At 47.5% G+C, this 27,642-nt stretch overlaps 1 protein-coding gene across 11 annotated transcripts in view; it reads right to left on the reverse strand.

Annotated features, from left to right (window-relative positions):
• The window catches only part of ARHGEF9 (Cdc42 guanine nucleotide exchange factor 9), a 185,398-nt gene that overhangs the window by 43,666 nt on the left and 114,090 nt on the right, over nucleotides 1–27,642 (reverse strand). For 9 of the 11 annotated variants that reach the window (XM_067005074.1, XM_067005071.1, XM_067005069.1 and 6 more), the window contains 3 exons: nucleotides 18,389–18,568; nucleotides 8,076–8,267; nucleotides 1,137–1,316 (listed from right to left, as the gene is read on the reverse strand). In XM_067005074.1, the coding sequence (XP_066861175.1) occupies nucleotides 1,137–1,316; nucleotides 8,076–8,267; nucleotides 18,389–18,568 (552 nt within the window). The remainder of the gene's footprint in view (nucleotides 1–1,136; nucleotides 1,317–8,075; nucleotides 8,268–18,388; nucleotides 18,569–27,642) is intronic. The other 2 variants (XM_067005070.1, XM_067005075.1) reach the window with 2 other exon arrangements.

A 27,642-nucleotide genomic window follows, 5' to 3' on the forward strand; every position in this document is an offset into this window, starting at 1 on the left:
ATTAATTGACAGCACAGCCTTAGGACATGAAGTTTTAGCTACTGATTCTCACCAAGATTTCATACTTCTCTTCTGCACAAAGGTGCAATACGCTGTGTGCTTTGGAAGCAAACAGCAGAGATTGCAGGCTGTGATAAAAGCGAGCAATGTTAATGCCATAATGCAATTTCTCTGGAATAAGCTTGCTTTTTAATTAGAAGACTAGTGATGCTTAAGAGATGCTGCAAGCCTTTTCAGGGATGCCCCATTGAAGTTTCATGAATGTCTGCTGTAAATTTGTCTAACAAGTGAACTGGGGCTAGCTGGACCTGGCTGTAAGCACCGGACCTGCATCCTGGGTCGGAGCACCCCATGTATAAGCTGACACAGCACTTCAGTCTCCGTAAAGGAAAGCCTAAAACTGCAGGACCATAATTTTCCTGACACTTCCTGACACATTTACAGCACTGCCCAATTTATCAGCTCCTGTAACACGTGGCTTATGTAACAGCACGAGGTGCTGGCCCGAAGCCTCCAGGACTGCATCGTCAGCTGCAATGTCCTGCTCAGGGTGCACTCAGCGTGGGCGAGCTCTCTGCCGCCCCGCTGCCACCTCACACCTGGCCCTGCAGGTGAAGGCATCCGAAGCTCCATGGTTTTTTCATCCCTTGCAAATGCAGCTCAGTGCCACAGCGAACAGCCGAGGCACTTGCTCTCCTCTACTTGTTTTGTGTAACACACAACTAACGCCTCTTCTTACTCCTCCAGACTCCCCTACCTATTCCAACCTTCTGGTCATCTGTGATCTGATTAGGATAGCTTGTGAGTGGATTTAAGTTGTATTTTGAGGAGAAAAAGAAGGTAGGGAGTATGCAAGGGACCTTGTGCCTACATAATGTGAGGGTGGATGTGAAAAATTTTCAGGATTCAAATGCTCTGGGGCGTTATCCAACTATATGCTTCACTGAGTTCTCCCTGCAGCTGTACCTCACAAAGTGGATACAGTGCCTGTGGAGTAGCCCATGGTGTGTAACTAGAACAGAACAGAACTGGTGAACACAAGTTAGGTTCTGAGTGGTTCCTGCCTTCTGACTTCTGCTACAACTCCACCACACCCGCCATAAAACAAAAACCGAAAAAATGCCAAATGGACTTACGTGTTCAAGGAAACACGGTCCAATTTCACTGAGATGGGGATCTTCTTTGTTGTACTGTTTCTCCAAATCCCGGACAAAACCCATCTGAAATCTATAGATATCTTCAATGTTACCAAAGATGATCTTTAGCTGTTCATCGTTGAACATATCTCGTCTCTTCCGGCATTGCTTCAAGTAACCCTGTAAGAAGCAAGACAGAGCAATCCATAAAATAACCCAAATGCTTTTACTGAAGCTGCTCCTGGATTTTTCTTGAGGATGAAGCAAGTGAAAGCAGAACCAGAAAATGTCTCTGAAAACAAAATCCACTTTTAAAGCATGACAGTCTCCATCAACTGCTCTCTACAAGTAAGCATGCAATAGGAAAAACATGCTTCAAAAACCTCTAAGTCCATTTTTGGCAGACAATATTTCATTTACAACATTTGGCACTTGCAGCCACTGCTCCCACTGCAACCTGCAGCAGACCACAGCACTACCCTCACTCAGGACACACGAGACCCAGCAGGTACCAGGCTACACAGCCTACACCAGACAACGCTGGAGACAGCACTTGTACAGAAGAACAGCGCCTCAATGTCCTTCAGCATTCTGCATGAATCAATTTTGCAGAGGGAAAGTTCCCCAGAGATCACAGGCAGTACAGCCTGAAACTGCTCTGTCCCTGCTTGTGCTGCAGAGAACAGCAAAATTTGGCTGATGGCTCAGAGGGGTGCGTTACAGCATCGTACGCCTGGTCCTTCAAAACTCCCTGCCTTGCACTACCCGGTATCATGGGCAGCTCCTACGAACATCGCTGTTTTCCCATCATCTTCAGTGGCACGTGGCATTACAGAGAAAGCTGTGAGGGGCTGCTTGGTCCCCTGCCTGCTCTGATTTCTCTTTTTAGCCACAGCAGTCAGGATAAGGAAGCTGCCTACCACGCTGAGAAATACTTAACTAATATGTGGCTGCATGCCCTTGCTCTTGGAAGAGAGCAGTGTACCCGTCCCGAGTCGTTTCGGCACCCAGTGAAATGCTGAAGGCAAACACTCTTGCAGCTTTCCCTGACCTGGGAGGCAGCATGGTTTGTCCCACACCATTCAGCTTCCCCAGCCTGAGACAAAAGCAAGAGGGCTGCTGTCCTGCCAGCCTCACAGCAGGGAACCCCAAAGGCAATGCAGGAGGTTGGGGACGTTTCGTCTCTCCTGATCGAGGGAGCAGCACGAGCTGCTGATCAATGCCATCTAGAGGAAAGCAGCATCGTTTTCATTTTTGTTTCCTCTATCCTTCATGAGATTACCCCAAAGTACACTACTCCAAACAGCTAAAAATGTGAAAATTTTGTCCTGTTTTCTCTACTATCGTCTCTTCTTCCTTGTTTAAGTGGGAACAGAGGAACAGGCTTTGTGTCCTGCTTTGTACAAACATCAGGCTCGCTCACCGAGTCTACAGACATGAAAGATAACTGGAGAGAGAGAAAGAACTGGCATGTAGAGAGCTTACAGAAACTCTCCAAAATCACAGAAAGAATCTGCAATAGAGCTGGCAGCAATTCAGGTCTCCTACAACCTGACCCAGTGCAATAACAAAAAGGTCCCTCTTGTTTATTCTTCATCTGCCCGTGATACCCAGTGGTGCTGAGCCCAAGTTTAGCCGGACATCACACAAACAAATCAGCAAGGAAGCACTGCTCCAAAGACCTCCTGACCTAAAAAGATGGGGCAGATCAATATTCTGGCAAAAAGAACAACAACAACAACAACAACAACAAAACAAAAAAACCCATAACACCCCAAGCTCTGTCTGCGTTCCTGTTTTGCTGGCCCTGCCCCGTCCATGAACTCACCGTCCTGGTTTTGGCTGAATCATGAAGCCTTCAGACACGCTTGCCTGAAATACATGTGGTGAGGGGATGGGGTGTCACATGGAGGTTCGGGATGCCTGGGCTGAATTTCTGACCCTGCCACTGATCCGTGTGACATTGAGCAAATCACTTCTCCCCCCCGTGCTTCGCCTGTCTGGACGATTTAGACTAGAAACTTTGCAAGGCTAAACATCAAATGCTGTGCTGGCCTTTTCTGGACCACGGCCTCTTGACTGAAAACAGAATAATATGAGGGTCATCAGGAGATGACTTTGCCTTTATTATATAGGGAGAGAAAAAAAAAAAAAAAGAAGGGAAAACTGCCAACAGCTCCAGTTGAACGGCTATATTTGGGAGCTCTGGATGCTTAGTCACACAGACGAACCGCCAGCTGGTGACACGCAGCTGCTGGCCCACAATGCGAGCCATTGGGACGCTATAATAAGCTGTCCTTCAGCCTCACCATGTGGTTCCTGGGAGGGAGAACTTCAAACAGATGAATGATAAATGCAGCTTTGGCTGACCTGGCACAGAACCAGCCTCTGCGATGTCCAGCTTAGCTAGAAGGATGCCATTACCCCGAAGGTGCCTGCTTTTTCAGCTGGGAAGCTTGGGTTCCGGAATACCTTCCACGTTTACCAAATCTAGGTCTCTCTTCTTCCAAGAGCTCCTCGATGACTCACTTCTCTGGGTTTCCCTCTCTCATTTTTAAGGCCAGGAGGAATGGGAACAGGCTGGTTCCCAGGTTGTAGGACAGTTGAAGGGCAAATAAAAATACAAACTATCACGGAATAACGCAGAATATTTTCCATATTGCTTTTCATGTTTACCTGCTTTTCTCAGAACAGCTACAAAAAATAAAAAATAAATAAGAGATGTGGACCCGCCCACAAGGCCAGGCTCTTCTTTTTGATGCTGGCTGCAGCGCGAGCAGTGCCGAGTGACTGCTGCAAGGCAGCTGTGCTGGGACCTGTGCCCCGCTGCACGCTGCCTGCAAGCCAGACTCCCCTCGCACACCCACTGCTCTGTGAAATCAGTCGGTGGATGATTTATGTGAACAACTTCCAGCCCTGGGGTTGCTGTTGGCTGCAGCTACCGTCGTGAATATTCCCCGTCCTCTGTGTGCTGGTTCATCACTTTGCCTAAATCACGTGCTTCTGAGAAGCTGAAGCAGCACATTTCTGCACAGGCACCTATAAAACCACAGGGAGAATTACTGAACGCATGGAATTCCCAAGCCTTCTCCTCTCTCCAGTTTGTGCATTTTGATGTTTGGTTTCCAGCAAAGGGGAGACTGCAGATTTACAGACAACATGCAGCAAGCACCAGCTAGAAGGCTGCTGCATATTTTTTCCAGTAAATTTACTTCTGTTACATAAAAGAACGTCATCTTCCTCCTGCTCATCCCATCAGGTTTGCTCAGAGAAGGGATAGCTGACTGATGAGCAGATGTTGGAGAGTGTTTTGTTCAATGAATACCTAAAAATAGCTGTCAAACCGTCTCCCTTTAAAGTACATTTCCATGTAGTCCCTGAGGTATAGGCCAAAGTTGGAAAGTATCTGCAGGAGGCTAAGTGCTAAGTTTTCTCCACCCCAGAACGGGTTTAGAGACAGTCACGAGAGGTGGCCAGTCCTTCCATCCATCCTTCTCCTCGTCCTGCTGAGAACACGGTGAAATGCTCTCAGCAAGAATGCTCTCAGCATGAGGAGATGAGAGCTGCTGCAGGCTCTAAGTTAAAAGGCAGTGGTGGTGATACTCCTGTTTCCTTCCGTCTCTGAGACACGCTGGGGAGACCCTGTCCTGCAGACTACCCTCCAGGTTGGACCACTACCATTTGGGCTATCAAAATCCTGATCTCCTGAGCAGTGCTCACAGCATCCAGGCAAGCGTTGTGCCAATACACACACACCAGGAGTAGGCCCAAGAACAAAGTCGATACTGTTTGAATTAAAAAAGCAAACCAAAGCCATGTCTGCTCCCAGGCAGTCAGGGCTCTAAACCACTGGACAACAGCAAGGACTGAACATCAGGCACAGATCCGTGCATCAATCCTGCTCCTCTCCTGTTCCCCACCAGCACCACTCATTTTTTGGATGCAGACTGTGATTGCCCTGGGACCCACCTAAAATGTATAATGAAGTCCATCAGGAACACAAGCTGGTTCCTCAGAAGGGCACAGAAGAAGCCAACCCCAAAACAGAAAAGCAAAGTGTGTACAGAGCACATCCCCAAGGATGAGCCTAGCAAACGCCACCAGAGCACATGAAAACTTGTCCCGCCAGCTCTGCACAACAAATTCAGTCTGACCGGCTAAGATGCAGTGAGGATGTTTGCTCCCCAGCATTCAGAGCTGTCCTGGCACCAGAGCAAACCTTAGGTGGAATCCAGACAACGTTATTGAAAAATAAATTCAAAGTGAAATTAGGTGGAAAAGAGCAAAAACACAGCAATGGAAGTTGGCTGCCCTTTCTCCCCTCCCACCCTCAAATTACTCATAATACAAAGGTTTCCTTTGATCTCCCAACTGCTTCTCTGCTCCCATGCCTTAAATTAAGCCTCATCTCCTAATCCATGTCCTGGTCCCAGTCTGCTGCTCCCCAAAGCGCAGCACCCTGCTCTTTGTCCAGCTCCCCACACGCTGCAGCTCAAAGCACCTTCTGGGGCTTCATCAAGCTGCCTGCCCTGTCCGGGCACCTCGCTGCTCTGCCGGCATCACCCCACATTACAGACAGACCCAGTGCCCCCAGGACCAAAGCCCCGGGGCAGGGGACGTGTTTTCATGCCTGGGGATGGCCACATGTACCTATGGCGCTTTACTGGAGAGGCGGCGAGCAGCGCTGTGCCAGGAAGGCTGGCTGCTGCTCACCATTATGAAAGCCTAGTTTTCAGTAGCTGATTATTTTTCTAACCTCTAACTGCTAAGCCTGAATTTCCTAGTGCTGGATGTTTCCCTAAGGCTAAATTCTTTTTTCTTCCTTTTCCCCTTGGTGATGTTTCAGAATAACGATCCGTCAGCTCCCAATAACGCAGGCCAGGGAACGCTCAGCATTTTGCCCCTAATAAAAATCTTCACAAACCCGTTCCACCGAGCAGCAGCCAGCCCTGCACACTCAAACAAGGGCACAGCAGCAGCTGCTGGTGTTGTATGGCTTTGCTGAGTGGGGGGATTCCCCCAGCCTCTGAGCCAGCTCCATCGCGCAGGTAATTTTCATTCTGGTGCTGGCTAGCTTGTGAGCTCCTGACTCGGCAGGGCCTAGTGCCATGGGTATTATAAATAATAACACGGTGTATAAGAATATAACAGCAGGTACTCGGTACACGTCCTACAACAGAGAAGAGCCATCAGAGGGCTCTTCATTACCTGACAGGGGCTACAGTCCTCCGACTACGACCCCACATCTTAAGGGTCACAATGAATAACAAGTCCTAATGCCAGTGAAATTCAGCAACCAGAGCAAAACTGCACTGCTGAACCCAACTCTGAATCAGGCTCAGCCCTCACCACCCATCCACATCTCCTGGAGCACTGGGAGCAGCTTGTGCCAGCCCGGGTCCCTCTGTATCCCGTCCCCCTCTTGTGCACAAACAGGAGCAGTCACACCAAGCTGTGCCGAAACGCGGGCGTGTCTGAGCTGTCCCCAAGCCTTCTAGAGGCTCACAGATTGCTCCGAGGAAAACTGAGCAAAATGAGCCTCTCTCCAGCAAGGGACTGCCCATCTTTCTGCAGAGGAGAATGCCCATTTCGGCCCTCCTCCTTTTTTAAGCGCGGCAGCTGAATCATTTCCTGATGCTCTACCTGGCGATAAGATTTATCCCTCAATACCCTTCTGTATCCCACAGATCTCTTCCACATATTGGGCATATCGTTAGGTGCTGTAAATCAGTGTTACTCCACGGATGTCACTGAAACTATACCTATCTGCACCTCCGGAGAAGCTGATTTAGCAGCAGCCCGGTGACATGACTGGCAAATGCAAGTTCAGATTTATTTTGTTGTTCAACAGAAAAGTGCAAATGCAGGAAAAGAAACACCACGTGGAAAAGTTCCTGCAGTTCTTCCCTTCTTCAGTGCAAAGCCCTCTGACTGAAATAGCACACTGAAATTAAGCTCATTTGTTTCCAGATTGAAATCCCAAGATTCTTCCATATTTGAACAGCATCACAGAGGCTTTTTTGGATGGCTGCTTTGCCTTGTCAATAGAAAAGTGGCAAGTATGAAGGGAGGATGAAGACATTTTCTAAGCAGTATTCACAAAGGGCTTCAGCGCATTGGAAGACTGAGCCCAGGCTCACAGACCGCTAAACACTCCGAGGGATGAGCTGAAAGCCCTGGTCCTTGATTTTAGTGCTAAGGAACTTCTGCCTCTCCGTAAGAAGGATGCCCTCTATGCACAGCGCCCAAGCCGTCCCGCAGCACACTCCGGCAGAGCTGCGCGGTCCCCTTCCCAAACACCCCACGCACTTCGGGCACAGCTTGGGGCTCCGAGGCTGCAGGGCAGTCAGGAGCTGGGGGAGTTAATTGTACGTAATGAGGAAGAACCAAGTGGAGGATGTGAGGGGGCAGTCATCAACGTGCATTTGCTTGCAGTTTCCCTTACACTATGCAAATGTAATGTACCTCATTTCCCACGGTGAAAACGTTCTGCTCACTGGAAGAGAAGGCAAATGGAAGCCATCCTGAGCAAGGGGAAATTGTGAACCCAATGTGAAAGACACAGGTGGAATGGCTAACTGATTGGTTTAATTACAACCTAATTTCCTTAGCCACAAGTTCAAAGGTAGACAGCGATGGGTTTTAATTCAGAGAAACGCTTGAAAGATCTCAACCTCATAATTTTTCAGTCGAAGTGGTACAGAAAAAAAGATCAGAAAATTGTATTTTTGGTTAATATGACCTAAAGCTAATTAGCAGATCCAGCAGAAAATACTCAGAAGTATCAATACTTATTGACGGATGCTGCTCCTCAATTACACACACTACTAATAAACACACTGCACCTTTTCCCCCATCAGCCCAGGACAAACTCAGTCCTCAGCTCTCAACAGCCCATCACGTGTCCTGCGGTGTCCCCAGCGCCACAACCCCACGTACCTCGCAGATGTCCTTGAGGTGCTTGATGTAGTGGCGCTCCGTGTTCATGATCTCGTTGATGACGTTGGCTCTCATCTGGTCTCGGTTTTGGACGGTCCGGCCGAGACAGAGGCAGTCGGCGTTTGGATCCAAGTGGCCATTCTGCACATCGCTGGTTCCCTCCTCCACGCCATCTTCTTGATTCACCCAGAGCTGTGAGGAGGAGAGGGGAAAGCAACAAGCTTAATCATAAATCCATCAGGAAGCCAGCGAACGAAGACAGGCTGGGTCATGGTAATCGTAATCGTATGATGATGTGATCGTGGCACGTAATCGTAGGATGATCTGACATTCTAAGCTTCTACAATTATTCTACTACACAAAGCGGCAACCAGACTGCTGGATGCTGAACCAGGACGTCTTCCTGTGCACAGCAGACCAAGCTGCAGTTATCAGCCTGCAGTTATCAGCGCCAAGCACTGCCTTCCCCCATCCTCACGCAGCATCGTCCGGGGTCTGCTCTATCGGGAAGAAACCTCTGGGAGGAGGGATAGGACCTTTCCAGATGACTGATTTACGAGATATGTCTGGGTCAGAAATCTGAACGAATCTGAACATCGGCTCAGGCTAACTGGGTTGCGGCACTGAGGTTTCTGCAAGCTTCCCAGGCCAGGATTTGTGAATGAGCATTGATTTTCATTTCACAGCAGCTTTCCCTATCATTTCACATGAAGAGCCATTCTCGCTCAGGCAAAAGCCCTGTCTCAGCATCCTGAGATTATGATCCCTAACCTGTGCTGAGATCAGACGGGGCCATTCCTTGGCAGAATAAATCTCCAAATGCGTGGGGGTCTGAGGGCAGGTCTGGAGTGGGTGCCAAGCACACCCCTGGGCACTGAATCCTTCGAATCGCAGTGAATTGCTGAATGCAATGAAAAAAAGGATCTCTGCCTTTTCAGCACACTGAATTTCCATCGCCAAATAAAAACATACCTTGAACTAAAACTTGTAAACTAAAAGCTAGTGCTGACTCCTAGTCTCTGTCTTTGAGCGTAGCATATGGATCAGATGCTTCCCTTTGTTATCTTTTCCCCAAAATAAAATCTGCTTAAAGTGACTCTTACAAACTCAAATTGGGCTCAGCACAGTTTGTAAATGAACATTACATAAAGGCTGAAACACAGAAATAGTGCTGTCTTACAAATATCATCTCCGTTGTTATATAAATGAAACAAGTTTTCTTCTTGGCATTTAAAGACCAAAATACCAGAGACCTCGAAACATAAAAATGCATCTACCTGTATACAGCGAAACCGTCCCCACAGACAGGCACAAAGGAAACCAGCTGCAGAGTTAGCCTGATCTCTTCTTCTTTTCACTGTTAACAGTTTTTAGGAATTTCCCATTTTTCAGCTTAATTCCCATTTTAAACACCTTTATTGTGTGCCTGTGCAGGCTGTGTTCCTGCAAATTAGTGAAGTGAAAAAACCCCCTAGCCCTTCCCACGCTCCTTCCCTGTTTTCCTAACCAATTATTATGTTTTGCTAAGCCACATCTCCCCTTATTACAGCTCCCACATTTTGTCTTCCTACAGTGAGTTGCACAGGCCAAGAAGCCGAGGTGTTTGCAGAAAACACATCTCTAGCAGAATGTTAATGATGCCATTAATTTAGGAAAAAAAAAAAAAAAAGCCATAAAAAGGCTGACTGTTCACCCTGGTCGTGTTTGTGCCATGTCCAGGAGCTATCAGGGACTTTACACGAGGGGAGTGATGGCTGTTTCGGTGACAAGATGCCCTCTTGGCCAGCAGTGAGCAGGGTCCACGTCCTGCCCGCTCTGTCCACCTGGGACCTCCTCCTGGCTGTGGGACAGCCTCTCAACAACCCACAGCCTTCGTACCTTTCCCCAGGACAGCCCAGCCAGGCGTCAATTTAATGTCTCGTGTGACAGGGCAGAAGCACAGCACAGCAAATGCAGCTGTCAGCTCTGGTTTTCCGTGTCTGGATGTGCCCCAGGGGAAGGGGAACACCACGACACCGGGTGTGGAGGCACCCAGAGTGTCCAAAAAAAAAATATCTTTGTAAAAGGGGAAAAAAGCTTGAAAGCATGAATCCTACAGGTTTTGAATCTCTGAGGCAAACAGCAAGCTTGCAAACGTGGACGATTTCTGAAAGCCGCAGAATTCGGTATGCCGTTTGGGTAGTGTAGGAGCACTCCCCGCTTCCACAGCTGGGAATCTCAGGAGTCCTGCTTTTTTCTTAATGAAATTTTTGCTCTTTCCTGCTAGTATTCTTGTTCCCAAAAGGAAAAAAATATACTGCTGCAGTCTAGATGACTCTCGTTTTGGATTCACAACAAATGAAACAACTTTACTGGGAAGGGAGGAAGCCCAATGTGCCTTCCACCTGCGCTCTCCAGCCCCAGCTGCAGAAAGGACTAATCCCACAGCGCTGTTCAAACACTCCGGCTTTTTGTCTTAACCTCTCGAGTTCTCCCCAGCTCAAGCAAGAGTCCTTCTTGCAGGGGATTATTTGAAGTTTGGAGCGTGACTCACAACAGACGAGGCACATTCCCAGCTCTGCTGCTGACCTTGGGCCAATCGCTTCTATCGGCCGAGGCTTTCCTCATCTATAAATGGGGACGAGCTACCTTACCTGCGACATCTCAGGAATATTTTTGAGGTTTGTAGACTTTATGAAGGGGAGGCATAGGGAAGCTTTTGCATAGTTTGAAGCATGGATTTAAATGCATCACCGTGGGCTCGCCACACTCATCCATGAGCGACCTCTTGGCAGAGGGACCTTTGGCTGCTTTTACACCTTCAGCTTTGGGGTTTATGCAGCTCCCACATCCTCTCGTGCTTGCACCAAGGAGTAGCCGTGCTGTGTTTGGGCAAGGGAAAATTACACTGGGAGCATTGTGTCCTCTGTCCCCCCCAGGCCCCCGGCAGCCAGATCCTCTCTGCTTCACCGACCTGCTGGCTCAAACCCCTAGCTGCCGTGCTGCAGGTGACAGCAAGGGGCAGGAGGCAAACTGGGGGTGACACTATTTTTTCCCGGTAACTTAGTAGATGTCATATTGAGTCGATCTAGACCATACTGCTCAGGTTCCTATTTTAGCTCAGTGCACAGTCGCCAGTAGGCAGGGGGCTTGTTGGCTGGGATTTAGCCACACGCAGCTCTCCTCCTGAAACGCCTGACCCTCCTCTGCTGCGAGCAGCAGCTGAGATGCCACTAATGGAGCAAAGTCTCTCCTCTCTCCTAGCTATTTTCCAACGTGCGCTGGACACCAAGGCGCAGATTTACCTGCCTCCCGGTGAAAATGGGTCTGTTTTATAAAAGGAACTTCAAAACTCTAGTTTTCCCTCAGTCTCACCTCATCTGCTCACTCCTCCCTGCTCCAGAGGGGTGGCTGCCCCCCTTCCCACGGAGAGGAGATGGGGATTCAGTTCCCCAGCAGCCTGTCACCTCACTTAGATCTCAAGAAGCCCCTCCAGGGGCTTCTTCCTCCCCTCCTCAGCAATTAGGGGCAGTGACCTGGAGCAGGGGGATACCAGCCTGGATTACTGCATTCAACAGCACCTATTTTTTAGGGAAAAAATAGTGAAAATAATAGCTGTTGAGCAAGCATCAACAACCCTACAATAACAAATCAGCCTTCGGTGCCTTTTTTAACACCTCTGCAATGCAAAAAAGCACAGTCTCTGAAATAATACAGCACTGTGCAGGCCTCCCCCACACTGCTGAAGAGGTTCAACGTGGAAAAAAAAAAAGAACGCTGCCAGGAGAACCATTTTGAACTCTCCGTATTGAGAATTAATTAAAAGGAACCAACAAAAAGTGCAGGAAAAAATCAAGTTGCATAATGCCAGTCCTAAGTGGTATTTCACATGGAAAGGCCACCCGATGTGTGGGGAAGAACAGGCTTATCACGAGGCTCACAGTCCCCAGTTGAAAACTCAACCCTGATTAGGAAGTCATGACCAGGAGCAATTGGCAGAGGCAGATAAAAGTAAAATAGTCAAATAAAAAAAGCCCCGTTTGCCTAAGGACACAGTTCCAGGAGCCAGGGAGAGCTGATCACTTCATTGTGCTGGTTAATATTATATGTGATTTATATAAATCTGTAGGAATGTGATTTATCAATTTGCAGCTATACCTAAATGGTGCAGAAAATCACCAAACGGCACCGTTCCCACATTAGCTGACCTGTAATTACTATACATTTAGACTGCTGAACGCACACACTCCATAGAGAGGACATTTTACTTGAATAGGCACTGAGGGCTGATAGTCTCATAATAATCAGAAAGCATGATAAAACAAACATTTTACCAGCCATCTGGATTATTAATCTCCTTCCGCTGGAGATTCACAAGGACAGGACTAGCAGATAATGTGCCATCCTGGATTCTAGCTCACAATTAAATAATGTGGCAGATTAATGATACAGGCAGATCCTTCCAGAGAGCTGTTACCGATCCCTGGCATCTCCGCTCACCAGTGACTTCCACAACAAATACCAGTGCACACAGCCCAGCCTTAACCACAGCCTGGCACTGAATGGTGGCGTTACGGTGTTGTAAATCCTACAACTGGAAGGGACTGTACGAGACTGCAGCGACCCTACAGAAATAAGGACTATCTCACCCACCTTGCCACGCTGCCCTGGCTCAGCAGAGCTGCTGTGTTTTGCCCTCTCTCCTTCCTTCCATGAGCTGGTGCTGTGCCCTTGTTTTCAGCCATGCGTGCTGTACTTACTATATGCATGCTCTGTTGGGTTCTACACAGGATTAGCAATTTCACTTGCTCATTTATAACAAAGTGAAGCTGTGGTGCAGAGCTTTGCACAGGTCAAACAACGGTGAACATCCATCTGCACATCACCCCAGTGGTCGGGGCACGGCCTCTCCGGGCTGTTAGGGAAAAGCAGCCTTCTCCCTGCATCCCTCCCAGGATGAGGAATAGGACTCTTGGCACCAGAAGGAAAGGCAGCTGAAGCCAGAGTTCTTTTCCCTCCTGTGCTGCTACTGCTGTTCTTCCTCTGCAGTCTGGCTCTAGCCTCACTGCCCTTTGGCTCCCTGCAGCTCACGAGCTCTTTGGTACCTTCTCTTTCCCTCCTGCAACTCTCCAGCTTCAGCAAATCCACTTCAGCTCTTCCTCTTCCCCCTAAAAGTCTCCATTGCCAGCCTCAGAAGTTCCCTTTATGCAAAGGGAAGAAATATCTTTCACTCATTTCTGGAAAAGGAAAAAGCAAAAGACTCTGCATGGACAGCTTTGGGCTCCGTGCCCCTGAAAAATAGCTTGTGTGTGGAAGGGCCCTGGTGCCTGCCTGTGAACCTCCGGGGACCTGACAGATGCTGAGCTGTCTGAGTGGCGTTCGTTGCCATGCTAATGGCAGCTGCAATTAGCACAGGCAGTGTTTGGATGCTAAAATGCTGCTTGACTTTATAAAAAAAAAACACATAATTTGTCTGCAGCGCATCCTGTCGCTGCGGAGCGCTGCTCACGCTGTGCGTGATACCTCTACCAGAAGCTATTTTTGTGCTGGATTTGCCACAGGAGAATAAAACCTCCTTTACAAGGCACTGACTCTGCAGCAGACACTGCAGCACATACCAGTTTATTTGTGCAACAGGTGAACGCCATCCTCTTTTCCCTGGGAAACCTCACCTAGGTGCCACTTGCTAAGGAAATGCTAACACGACGGCTGCAGCGGGCTGCAAAGCAGGGCAGCGATGTGCGGCTCTATCACGAGACCTGCACACACAGCGAGGCTGATTTTAGGGGGGGGAACAACACCTGCAAGAGAGAATCACAGCCCCTAAGAACAAAAGCCAAACCACCTGCCAAATAAAGAAGACTTGGGTGTAGAGCGTCCTAAAAAGTGCCTTAAAAGCTTACACCAATTTATCCAGCACTTCTCCTTGAGCAGTACAAAATGAAGTGGGTCAAAGGCAGCTTTACAGCAGGAAAATCAATCTAAAATTACAACACTTAGGGAAACCTAAGCAATGGCGAGGGCAAAGATGGAGCCTTGCTGCACTCCTGCACTTCTCCCTCGTAAGGGACCACAAGGAATTACACCCCATGGCAGGACTGCTGCCCCTCAGTTCACAACATCTCAGCAGTCACGAGGCAGTCCAGGAAGCTGCAGTAAAACCTCCTCAACCCCACATTTGCTCTTTAGCTTAGCTCGGTAAATATAGGGAAGAGTCACCGCTGTTGAAGTGCGAGGAAATATATTCTGGAAACTCAGCCTGCCTCTTGGTATCCAAAGAGATTAAGGGGAGCTTTATAACAAAATAAATCCCCTTCTCTGTCCAGGATAGATGTATTCTGCTGTGTCTCTCTCCAGGGAAAGATTTCACAGCAGTTAGAATCAGTAAGGTTTCAGTTTCAGGTTTTATTGGCAGTGGAAATATGTCAGGGCCCCTCAGGATACCCTCTCATTTCGTGTGTTTTAAGTGTTCGAATCTCACCCCAGCCATTTTGGAGACATGATGTTGGGTTCTGCAACCAAAGCTTTGTTTTGAAACTTAATTTTCTGAAGGAGACCTTGAGGTACAGCAATTGATTGATCCATTTGCAGTACTGGGGTATTATTCTGCGCTGTGAATTCCTCTCCATAAATCCTAAGCCTATTTTTTGAGCTTACACGTGGACGTAGTAGTATGCAAAACCACGTCTGCCCCACATCACGTGAAGACAGCCCAAGGGTGCACCATCCAAAAAGAAGAAAAGAGCAACAAGTAATATCACTGCTACGAGCATATGAAATCCTGTTTAAACTTCCCACTGCGTTTTCCAGCTGCACCTCCTACCCTCTCAGCCCCCTAAAAGCAGACAGGACATTCGGGACATTCACCATTGCTTACTAAGCTCCAGACATTACTTTTCTTACGTTTTGCTTTTTCTCTTTCCAGAAAAGCATTGCTTTATCATCCAGTTTCTCCTTTAAAGCTCCTGTGCTCCCAAAGCTTTACAGCTTCCCTCTCTCCTCCTTTCTCCTAGCCAAGTCTCCAGCTACTAAGAGGATAACTGCAGGCCGTGTGCACAGGGACAACAACTCCCATAGGTGCAGGCGATTCAAAAGCAGCATTTGTTTGCAGCCCCCCGCCCCCAAGGCCTGCATACAAAAGAAGCCAAGGGAATCAGCAGGTTACTGTTTTCCTCTGCACATGCAAATGCGAATTTTGCCTGCTATGAGATTTTGTGAGTGCCAAATCCTGTGCCAAAGATTTTCATATGATCTGGCTGGAGAGCAAGAAGCGTCAGACATCTCATTGCAAACTAGGCTTTCCAGCCCGGTTTTGTAAGCAGAAGTGATCCAAATGACTTTTAGAGGAATCTGGCTTTGCAGTGATCTTCTCCATGTTCTTACCTATGAGTGACCTGTAGTCTAAAGCATCCTGAAATTAATCCTGCTTGGTTTTATACCCATCTGGTCTGTCCTGTCATTCCTTACTCTAGCTGCATTTGATCCTCTGCTATGCAACGTGCTGTTCCCTTTTCCTCCTGCTCTTGCATAAATGAAATAGAGACATAAAGGAAAGCAAATATTCTTCTTATGCAAGTAAAACTAGAGCCACCCAGCCTAAATCGGGCAGTTTTCTGTTACCATGTCAAAAAAACAGAACTCAAAGTACAACAGAAAAAAAGCAGCCTCCTCATTATGATCAGTTCAATAAGAAATACGAGAAAAAAATGGAGGGGAAAGCAAAGTGAGAACGTTTCAGGTTAAACAGTCCTTGACAGGACCCTGAAGGAGCATAAACCTGGTCCTGCAAGCAGAAGAGGGGTTACGGGTACCTGCCCTAAAGACCCCACGGCTTTGCAGGCATCTGGCTCAAATCTCTCTCTTTGTAAGTAAAGTGGAAGGGGGGGGAAGGAACATGCAAGAATAGAAATGAAGAGGCAAGTGAGCGACCTCCGCCAGCGGAGGAGAGAACATGACAGCCCAAACGCAGTCATTTTCTCAGCACAGGACAGCCAGCAAGTGGAGCGCTGCGTGGAGAAGGCAGCTCTGTTCTGCAAACCCAAGTGGCAAATTTTCCCCTCCAGCCTCCCCTGCAGAGCTGCGAACAAACTGTGCCAGAACTCCGCTTGTGTATTTTTTGAAATGCCTGGTACTTATTTTTAAATATTAATTACCATTTGTGACAACAGAAACAGGCCGTTTTCCCCTTTGGGAGCACATCACTCAGTCCCAGGGCAGGTGTCTGGTCCCAGCAGGCGCTGAACCAGAGCCTCACAGACAGAATAACTGTGTGATGGACGGGCTGATTTTGTTGGAGTAAAGTCAGGCTGTGGGGTTGTGATGTTAGACAAAATGGGCAAGAAACCTGCCTGGAAAGGCCATTGTGATCCTGAGCACCATGGTTCATTCCAGGATGTTTTTCAGACATTTTTCTCTGCTTACCACAGTCTCAGATTCATTGACTCCTCTCCTTTGTTTTTTCCAGCTTCCAAAATCACCCTCCCAGTGCAGGGAGAGATGGAAAGTTCAGCCAAGCCAAGTGATCCATGGGTTTGGGCCTTAGAGTAAATGGACTTGTTTGTTTAGTTGTTGTTTTGTGATTTTTTTTATTTTTTTTATTTTTTAGAAAGCTGTGCAGTGCAAAACAAGGCTGTTATTAAATCTACCATGAGCAGTACACTTATGACACTGCACAAAAATGGATATTAAATCTTTTCCCCTGAATCACAAACAAAACAGCCCTGTCAAATGCTCTGAAAAGTTAAACTGGCCCGGAATACTTCAGTCTCCAGATCAAGCAAAAATAATCAGACAGATTTTTCTAAGGCAGCTTTTCCAGCGAGGAACACAGATGAGATGTGCTTGCAACACCCATGAGAATATTTTCCCCAATGAGATTATTGTCTTGATCACACCTCATACAAATCCATTTACCAAGCTCATTATCTCCGCTGGGTGCGGGGTCAGACTCGCAGTGTCCTGTTCAACAAAATACTGAAGACTATTTGTTATTCTGGGGGTTGTGCTAAGCTTTTTCATTCAGGGAGCCCAGGCTCCAGTTTCAATCCCTCACCTCTTGTTGCTCTCAGCACTGGCCAGGCCTAGGAGGGACAGGAGAGCTGCATAACAAGCACCATGGGGGAAAACAAAATTGTGCACTGGGGATGGGAAGAATGCAGAAGCAAGCAAAGATCTGCGTCCCTTCATCAGTGGTCATTATACATCACTAGGAAACACCAGGTCATAGATTTTTAACTCCATTTTCCTAATCCTTATGGCTACTTCCCAGATGATGAGATATAATCAAACAGGGATCTTGATGATGCAGGACTGCCCAAGAGAGGATGGATTCAGACGGAGGGTAAGGCAGGCAGAGATCCAAAGGAAACATGGTGTCTCTTTAAGATGCGGCATAGTCTTCGTTGTGTGTTTCGGAGAACAGTCTTCCCCTCACTGGTGCTTGTCAAATTGCCCAGGAGGCTCAAAGCAAAGATTCATCTTTCAGACAATTTCACAAGGCAAAAGAAATCTTCATTTTTGAACCATATCTCCTAAGCTCCTAAAGGAATTAAATCTCTATTGAACCTTCTGTAGAAGGGAGAGGAAAAGGAGGTGCACAAGGTCGATGGTGATGTCTTGACTCCCCAGGGAAGCTTGAGAGAGCCCTAATAATGTTGCAGGAGCTGACAATACCAAAAAGGGCATCTTCTTATGCTTTTGCTTTCTTAAGACATGCTGAGTGAAAAAATAAAATGAAAAATTAAGCGCTTGAATCCTTATTTGGGAAAGGCCAGATCACCACTGGAGATGGCCGGGTACAGCAAAACCTGCTTCAGTAGAAAAAGAGACAAGCTGAATTATTCCCTGCCCCCTTAAAAGAATAACCAGAACTGGTCACAGACTAATTAGCAAAGAAATTTTACATTCAAAACTGCTGAGGAATCAGAAAACAGCATTGCTTGTGGAAAGGGGGGGGGCTGCCACCTCCCTTCAAGGTCTCCTCAATGCAGGTCGCCCATAGCCCCCCAAAATCACCTACTCACAGCCTGCACAATACTTAACTGGTTTTCCAAGAAGAAATGCTTCAGGAAAGAGGCTACAGTATGTTCAGACACACAAGCAAAGGCGTTCTGCATCCGAAAAGCATAAAGAAGAGCCAACACCTATTCAAGCCTCCCTCTACCCCAACCTCACTTCTTCCAAAGCCTTCTTTGTTCCCCATTTTTCACACAGAAAACACAGACATGGAAAATAAGCATCAACAGTAACAAAGACAAAAAGCAGTTCGGATCATTGACCATTTCAAGCAACGACGGCAGCAAATCACCGAAGCAGTAAGAAAAAGAGTTATTCACCCTTACAAAACTGGCGGGAAACCATCCTTCTTCATCATCAATCTGACCCCACCACCAGTCCTTGTTGGAAGCATCAAGAACCTTGATAACGTCTCCTGCTTTAAATGCCAACTCCCGGTTGGCCATGGTGACGTGATCCCATACTGCCTCAGCACGTACAGTAGAACCACCACTGATCAGCTGTGAAAAGAGAAAACCAACAGTCAGTACAGGCTCGGTTTCCCAAAACATGCACATGCACAGAAGCAGCAGCACAGAAGAGAAGCGCTCAGCCAGAGTAAAACTTTTCCTCCGTTCCGATCCGCAACAATTTCACCATCACATGAAGGAATAACAAGATATAAATCAGATACAATCGCTCCTCAGAGCAGCCCACTGCTCCTGACCATGCCACACAAGCGAGCATGTGTGCAGATGCTCAGCGACTCTCGGGTCTTGGCCCTAAACATATAAAAAGCAACGCCGGAGCCGCAGTTATGAACACGAGTACTACTATCACGGTACGTGGCCTTCAGGTACAAGTCAGCCCCAAACCAAATCAATGGTGTCCTGCAAAGGGGTTTTAGTTGCCGTGCAAGCTGGCTCAGGGAAAGGGTACAATCACAGCTTGAGGCCCTGGAGGCTTTTCGTGCAAAATCAGGCAAAGCTTTCAAATGTATTTTGAATGCCTTTTTCTTTTCAAAAAAAAAGGAAGTTTAGTATTCACCTAGTGCTGGTGATGCACTGACCCCCCTTGCTTTTGACATCCTCAAGCTGCCGGCAGAGCAGGGAGCATGGCAGCACCCTGCTGGCCTGCGGCAGGCCGAAGGCAGCCCACCAGACCGGTGTGCTCCATCTGGTGTCCACACCTACCCAACACGGTCACTCCAGAGCTGGCCAGCGGCACGGTGATGACCTAACCAGCTCCCGTTTTCATTACGAGCCACCCAGTTTTATAGAAACTCCTGTTTAATGCTTGCAGGAAGGACACATCTGAACACTGGTGCTTGTGCATCCACCAGATAAATCATCCATCCACGCCTGGGACACCCACTGCTCCTCAGAATGATTGTTGTTTCTTTTTTAACAGAATAATAAATTGTGTTTACGTTTCATCCACTGCAGGAATTCTGCACCGAACGGTCAGACTGCCCGAGCAAATCCAGACTTTACCCACACGCTTATTGGCTTGTCAGAGCCATCCTGAACCATGCTCATTAATTCTGCCGCCTGAGATGCACCCGATGTGCGCTTGGGCTCGCCTCCAAAGCAGGATTTCAACTCACAAAGAGCGAGCTCGGCTCTGCAACCATCACAGCCCTTCCACATGGCAAGACTTTAACAGGCACGGAGATCCTTTCAATTTAGACAAGCAACACAAAGCATAAAAACAATAACCCGTCACAGCGGTTATGTAAGCGTAGAAGCGCTGGGAATGGTTAGAAAGCTCTTAACGGCACTTTTGTAAGTTTAGTTTATAAAAATGCCTGTTAACAACTACCTGCACAGTAAGAACTTGCAGTAAACCTTTTGGCACTGCTGCAGGGCTCTCAGCATAAACGTGTAAGAGCATTGAAGTCCCTATGGGCAATTCAGTCAACAGATTAAAGGACCTGATTTACAGTTTTCCTTGAACTGATGTTTCCTTTAAGGAATCAAGCTTCTTAGGTTTGTGACAATTGCAGTTTCAGCTCTTCAATTATTAGAGTCAGCTTACATAAAAAAGCAATATCTAAGAGAGACAAACTTGACACTTGGTGCCTTTCATCCTCAAAAGCCAAGATTTATCTAGTCAGCAGATTTCTCTCGTCTCAGCAGTAAGGTAAAACAACGTTCTTCCTACCTCCATTTTGACAAATTATCCTTTCAAATTCAAACTGAGCTGCAAACAAAACATGGCTTCTCCACTTATCATAAAGGACTTGCTACATACAAGCCTTACAAGATCACCGGATAACGAGACAGAAAACAAAAGCACAGGTTAAGAACAAGCTCTCACTTTGGGGTCACGCAATGGACAGGATGTGTTGAACTTATTGCAGAAGGCACCTAATGTATGTGTGGGGATTCATCTCATGTTTGATACAGTGGTAGCTGAAGTCAGACAGTGTAGGGCCCTCAGCTCACCCCCGCCCTGGGCCCTCAGGTAGCAGAAGGGCAGCTGCATCTGAAAAAAGAAGTTACCAAGATTGATTTCTGTTTCCAATGCAACAACCCAACGCGCAGCCCAGGCAGCGATGTGTTTCGGTGCTTCCTTAGAGCCTTGCATTGCTCTGCATCAAGGTTTCCAGACACCTCCATAAGGATGAACCAGATAAAAGCAAAGAAACCCAAGAGTGATCGGGGAGGAATGACAGACCTCACAAAAAAACCCCTCTTGATATACTCAAGGCCTGTTAACAATCACCTGTTCCTGCACCAGGACTGAGCTCTTCTCCTTCACCAGCGTTTCCCTTTTGCCACATTTACACAGCCGCTAACCCCCAACAAGCCTTTGGTTTCCTAGGTTAAGCCAGCTCTGCTCCTTCGGCCTCGGCTTACCAGGGGGCTTCCTTCCCCCAGCGTTTCACCAGCCCTTCAAGGCATCTAGACTACATCTTCCTTGAATATAGATGACCAGACCTGTAAACGCTATTCCCAAAGAGACCTTACCGGAGATCTGTGAAACACCATGAAGTATTTCCCTTACTGTGTCACAGAAATCTTCCTGCAAGACTCCACACCTCCCTCTCCCCCCATGGCTGCCTCCCGCCAGGAGCTCACTGTGATCCTCCACTCAGCTCATCTGACTAGATAAGATACAGTGCATTCTCTTTATCTAGAAAATCAGTTGTCTCAGTAAAAAGTAAATGAGGTTGCCCTGACACTCATTCCCTTTGTTAATGCCACTGGGTATTTTAGTCCATTTTTCACTGAGGATGAACCGGGAACAGAGCTATTATGCAGAAGCCGCATTTCTGCTTTTTCTGCTTCATTTCACACAGACTTTGCTGCCACTTAACGCACAGGCAGATCTGGGCACGAGCTGCCACCAAAACGTCACTGAAACCAAACTTCAGAGGGATTTGAGAACCTCCTAGCCTACTTTACAAAGCGCATTTCCAAGCCTCAGGCACAAAATCCGGGCTCAGAGGAGTGCAGTGGCCAGCGGCAGGGCTGGGAAAGCCAGGGAGCGCGCTTGGCCGGTGCCTGTGGTCAGCACAGATCTGAAGGGGACGTCAGGAGCTGAAGTGGCTTTGCAAGGAGTTTCTTGACACAAAGAGAAAAAGGCTGAAAGCTCTTTGTTTTCTCTTCCTGGTGTCACTGGAGAAGAAAGGCGCCTTCAGCTGCTCCCCTCCAGCCCCGGTCCGTGTCCTCAGCCCAGCAAAGGGATGCGCTTGCCAGGGAGCTGGCGAGCAAGCCTCACCCTTCCAAAACACAAAAACAGTTCAGCCTGCAGTAACAGGACAGCTTGAGAAGGCAGAATTTGAATTCTGGCCATCACACGTGCTGGGTCCATTGAGAGAACGTCAGAGCCTAAAATTAAAAGGTCTGGTTTTCATTCTGCAAGGCATCTGGCTGCATCCATGGAGCCGTCTGGCTATTTCAGGGCAGGGTTACAGTGACAGAACCTGACATCTGCAGCAGCAAGGGAAGATGAACAAGAGAAAGGTCAGGACAAAATACTATGTATTTTCTGAGAAAATTCAATGTAGGAACTCTTCATTCCAGAAAATTCCTATCTCGGTTTCAAATCTAGGTCCTAACACTGTGGCCAGGCATACCCAGCCAAAGACGCTGCATGGGACTTATCTCCCATACTTTCAGACGTCTACCATACAGCATCGGAGACGGTAATCTGGGCTCCGTTATAATCAACGAAGAGAAAGAAACACATCTGGAGTGTGATTCATCTCCGCTCTTTCAGTTGTCTACCTTTGAGTGAGGTGAATCATGCCCTAGAAAAGACTGCTTCTCTCTGTCTAATTGGGTAATGCACAAGTTTACATTTCCAACACCTTAACATTCAGCCCATCTACAATTTGGCCATTGCTAAAAAGTGGTGAGCAAAAACCGGATTAAAGAATGACGATCACTGTTGGAATAGCCAAAGACTTAAGTCACGCTCTCCCAGCCACACCAGTTTCCCTTGCTGTTTGTGGCGAAGAAAAAACCCTCAGTGGGCAGGCGACTGAAGATCGACTGAAGGGATGTTCATGAGGGACAGGAAGAAGGGAAAAAAGAGAACGCTGTAATTATATGCACAGCTGACACATTTCTGGAAGATACCCCGAGAACACGGGGTATTATCACTGCATCACCAGGACCATACGCTTCAGCCTTTCCAGGGATTTTCACTACAGGTTTCCAAAGCGCTCTGTGGACCTCCAATAACTCAGCCACAAACCCTCACTCTGCAGAAGCTTATTTAAGACGCTCCTAACACTCATGTACAACAGGTGACCGCATTCACAATAGCAAACAAAGTCAGGGGAAAGGAATTAAATCACTCCCACTTAATGTCCACGTGGATTTTGCTTTCTCTTCCAGGCTGGTTTTATTTCTAGGGTGGAATGCGGCCACTGGAAATACTGAATTACATTAGAGATGCTGCCAAAATAAAATGACAACAACAACAGTAAAAAATAAAAAATAAAATAAAGCTTCAGAGGACTCTGCAAGTCCAAAGTCACAACCAAAGGGAAGGGAGCATCATTAAAGCCATGGAGGGAGCTTCCAAGGCAAATAAAAGAGGAGCACAAATGTGGTGTTTCAGCTCCGGAATTAGCAATATTTTTTTTCTGGCCATGGCTTTGTGGCACTGTTGTTAAGATAAAACAACTCTCGCCGCCAAAATAAGCAGAAAAATAAAAGCAGAGAATAACAGGACAACATCCTGCTGCATTACATGGTGGAATCATTCTGCTTAACCCCATACAAGAGCAAAGCTGGGAGCAAACCCTTATCATGAAGAGGGGAAGGGGGATGCCACGGAAGACCCTCCTGCAGAAGCTGATCCCTCACACCCTGCCACCCATCTTGCACTCTGATCCAAGGAGTCCAGCCCTGGTTGTTTTTCTAAAGTACCTTTCAGAAAGTGACCTCTAAACAAAGGTGTACGAATTCTTCCAGGCCGCTGCAGGGTTTCTATCTGCTGGCTCAGAGCCGGCTGTGTCGCTGCAAAAGGACTTTGCTCAAAATCTGCAAGCTGGGGCAGCTTGGAAGGGGACCTTGGGGCATAGGCGAGCCTCTGCCTTGCACCCCTCTGGTGCCTTTTCCCTGACTTTGCTCCTTCCAAAGCCACAGCACAGAGTCGAAAGCCAACACCTGCTCCTTCTCAGCAACTGCCTGCAGCGAGGCAGCCTAGTAGGAAAGAGATTTTAGAGAAATCATCCAATCCTGCAGAATTTTGCTAAGTGTTCCCAAGTAAACAACACTCACTGTTTTTTTGCGGACCAGCGTGAAAAAGAAATTGGGGATGTACTGGTCCCTGGAGACTGAAATGGCCATGAACTAGCAGAAAGCAGGGGGTGATTCAGTTTGAGGCTGGGCCACACGAACCACTATTCAGACCTCCTCCAGGGATAAATAATGGTCTTTAGCCCACTGCAGCCTGCATTGCCTTTCAAGCACAAAGGTTCCCACAAGTCCAAAATTCATTTAATGAACAGCAACCCCCCCCCCCAAAAAAAAAAACCAGCAATGACAAAGAAGCCTATCAAAGATCAGCATCTCCTTAGAAAATTCTAAGTACACACGAAGTTTCCAAGACTGTGGACTCTGGGTAATATATACCTGCCCTAAGATTACCCGTATTTCTCTATTAGATCATTTGCTAATGCATTAATAGAGCTATAATAGTAAAAATAAACAAATAAATAAAAATCTCTGGGTAGTGCCCTTTCAAATTAGCACTACAGAAACTACGTGCTCGTCTCCAGGATCAGGACAGCCGGCTGTGAAGGGGAGACGGAGAAACGCAGTGAGACTATGCCATTTGTTTAAATTGTTCTTGTACAGACATGTCCTTTATTCAGACAGCATAAAAGCACCGTAAAATAACAACAGCATTTCCCACTGTATTCAACGGGCCCTTCCACAGCGGCAGCAGCCAAAACACTTTCAAACAAAAACATACAGAGAGCTGGCATTCAGGGTAAAGAAATCAATACTCAAAGTAACCCCAGCAGAATAGGAAACACAAATGACTTGGAAGCTCCCAGCCAAGTGAGAATCCTGCTTTACTCCACGTGTTCCCAGAAGAAAGGCACCTCACGCTGCTTTACCCTCCTGTGCTTTAATTGCATCGCTCCCCCACGTGTGGTAGTGCTTGCAGCGCAGGTTGATAGGGCTGCTCCTCATGGGGCACTTGGAAGGGCCATCATCTGAAAGATGTCCCAAGGATCCGCCTTGGACCTCCCCTGTTAAAACAACCCACCCCACATGGCCATGAAGAGCTCTGGTGTAGCCCTCACCTGAACCATGCAGGAACTGCAGCGGGTGTCTGAGCTCCACACCTCTCTGCTTCTCACCCCTACGGCACGTTTGGAGGGTCGCGGAGCAGGCAGAAAGGAAGAGCACGAGCAAATGTCACCCCAACCCACCGTGTCGTACTTCTGCTCTTGTCTCATCTCCCGGTTAGTCCCTTTGATCATGTATTTATTTTTAAACCTCATGTCAGAAATTATACAAGCTGAATAATGCTAGATCGTAGTGGATTAGCCGCACGGCTCATTCACAAAACAAATGGCAGGGCATTTCCACTTGATTTGCTTATTCTCTGAAGAGGTGCAATCACATGAAGGTTAAGAATTTCCCTTTCTCTTTCAAGCCCTTTGATGAATTTGCCTAATGGCTGGATTGCAGCTGAAAAAGGCTGACTGGAGCGAGAGAGCCTCTGATATTCCCCACATTGGTCACCCTGGGTTGGAAGGCTCATGCATCTGAAGATGGAGGACCAGCGCAGACCTAAAGGTTCATTAAGCCTGGGTTATTATGTTTTTGACTGATTTAGATTTTCTTGAAGAGAGAGAGCATGGCAGAAGTGAAATCACCTGGCCTTATACAGGGCACAGTAGCGGACTGCAGGGTATGGCATTCTTATTCAACATTTATTATGGTTATAGTGCATGTCGTTCCTATTAATTACAATGGCTGCAACACAGAGCTGTGCTCTGCATCTAGAGGGCTGAGAGTGCCTGTAAAACCAAGGCAGGAGTGAAGAAAAGGACTAGAAACAAGGCAGAGTTACCCCAATAGAGCACTGCCCGTGTGGTTGTTAATTGGCTCCGGAGCAGCGGCGAGCCTCCTCTTTGATGGTGCGCATGTTGCCGTAATTGCTTTCCAATCCTCTTTGCGTACCGGGCACATTAAGCTTCCCTTGCCTGATGACATATCTTTCATGTACAGTAATTACAAATAACCACCAACCATAATCTTTTAAATCACATAAATTATGAGATTGGTTCTGGAACTCGGAGTTAAAACCGCTCCCAGGAACACAGCGCCTCTCCTCAAACGAGCCAGAGCAGCTCCCAGCACCTCGCTGAACCTGCGCCAGCACGGGCTGTCAGCAGAATTCCCTCGCTACAGCACATGGAAAACAAATGTCTACATGCTCATCGAGATCTAAACCTGCGCAAATCCCAGTCTTCTGACCAAAGAAGGGACTCCTCACATTCCTAAATGAAAGCAGAAACTTTCTCAAAGACCTACAGTCCTATTGAAAATCCTGCCTGTGATCAGAGGGCCAGAGCTGTGCTTTGATTTCTGCCCAGTATAAGCTTCCTCGGCTGCAAGATGCAGCACGGGCGAAGGAGGCAGGCAGGACCTGCTCTCATGCAGTGTTTGCAGTGTTAAGAAAGCACCAGCCCAGCCCTGCTGCTCGCTGCGGCAGCAAACGTGGTGCCAGATAACATCGAAGCATTGAGCACAGACTGCTGCAGGACTGGGGAAAAGACTAATACACTTTTCTCTCAGTTACCCAGGGTTCAAAGTCATGCAGATAAGCAAAACCACGGATATTACAAAACATATAGAAATCAGGCTCTGGGAATGTGCAGTGAAGGGCAACAGGCGGGGAGGGCACTGGTGCTGTGGACCTGATCCAAGAAGGATGCACAGCACGGAGAGCTCAGCTGCACAGAGATCATCCTGAGCATCCCTGTGCGCGTGGCGTAGCTGATCCACAACCTCAAGACCCATGCACGGACAACCAAGCCTTGACTGGAAGTGCCAGGAATGCCAAACCTAGATTCATTTTGCCCCCAAGGCCAGTCCTCGCTGAAAAGGAGAGCAGGAAGACTTCTCTCCCACGGAGCAGGCTGGCTGACTGTAGGCAAACTGAGTTCATCTGAGCAACTGAGGAGTTGTTGCAGGGAAGGAAGATAAAATTGTAATTGCTCCAAGGAAGGTAAAGGTGCTTGAAGAGCTAGAGATTATTTATTTTAAAATGTACATCACCTGTTACTCCGGGGCATGGGAGTCTCCAAAGCGAAAAGAAATTAAGGAGCAAATTACACAAATTACTCCCAGTGGATTTCATTATTGCACATAGCCACTCACGAAGGCAACAGCGTGCAGACCTGCTCATCCCAGGCACAGGGTCTGCACCCCCAGGGCTGCAGGAGAACTGCCATCGGCCACCAGCAGCGCAAAGCTGGTGACGAACAGCTAAGCCATCCCAGATCTACCTGGCAGAGGGCAACGGCACACACACAGCTGCACACGCGCACAAACACCAGGACCACAAAGCGCAGCAATTTCACTTATCTGGAATCAAACATTCCTAGTAACATGAACCAAGTGACAGGACCAGAACTGATGAAAGCATAAGCAGAGACTTTGTTCTAGAAAAGCTGACACAGTTGGCCAGGGTCTAAAGATCACGAAAGGAAATTAACTCAGATGTAGGTCTGTTAATACAAAACAGGAACATCACTCGTGGATGGCCAAGCGCAAGGAGCAGGCAGCAAGAGCCCCTTTGTGATATCAATCACTGCAATGTGTTTTAAATTATGTCACGTTATCCATATGCCATGTGACATATGGATTATGTCATGTTACACCATACTGTATTAAACACATCTTCAGTAACAGACTTAATAACGCACAATTCTCATATATTGGTATGGCAAAGTAAGGCCAAAATGACTGCATAGGAAAGAAGGAAAAGAGGAAAAGAGGAAGGGAGGAAGAGAGAGATTTTTACTAATGCGATAAGAACTTGGAACTTAAGAAGTTGTGGCTGTTATTAGTGCAAATCAGTGCCCAGGACAGATTAAAGTCCCAATGAG

The sequence above is a fragment of the Anser cygnoides genome, chromosome 13, assembly GCF_040182565.1.
Source record: "Anser cygnoides isolate HZ-2024a breed goose chromosome 13, Taihu_goose_T2T_genome, whole genome shotgun sequence".
NCBI lineage: Eukaryota > Metazoa > Chordata > Aves > Anseriformes > Anatidae > Anser > Anser cygnoides.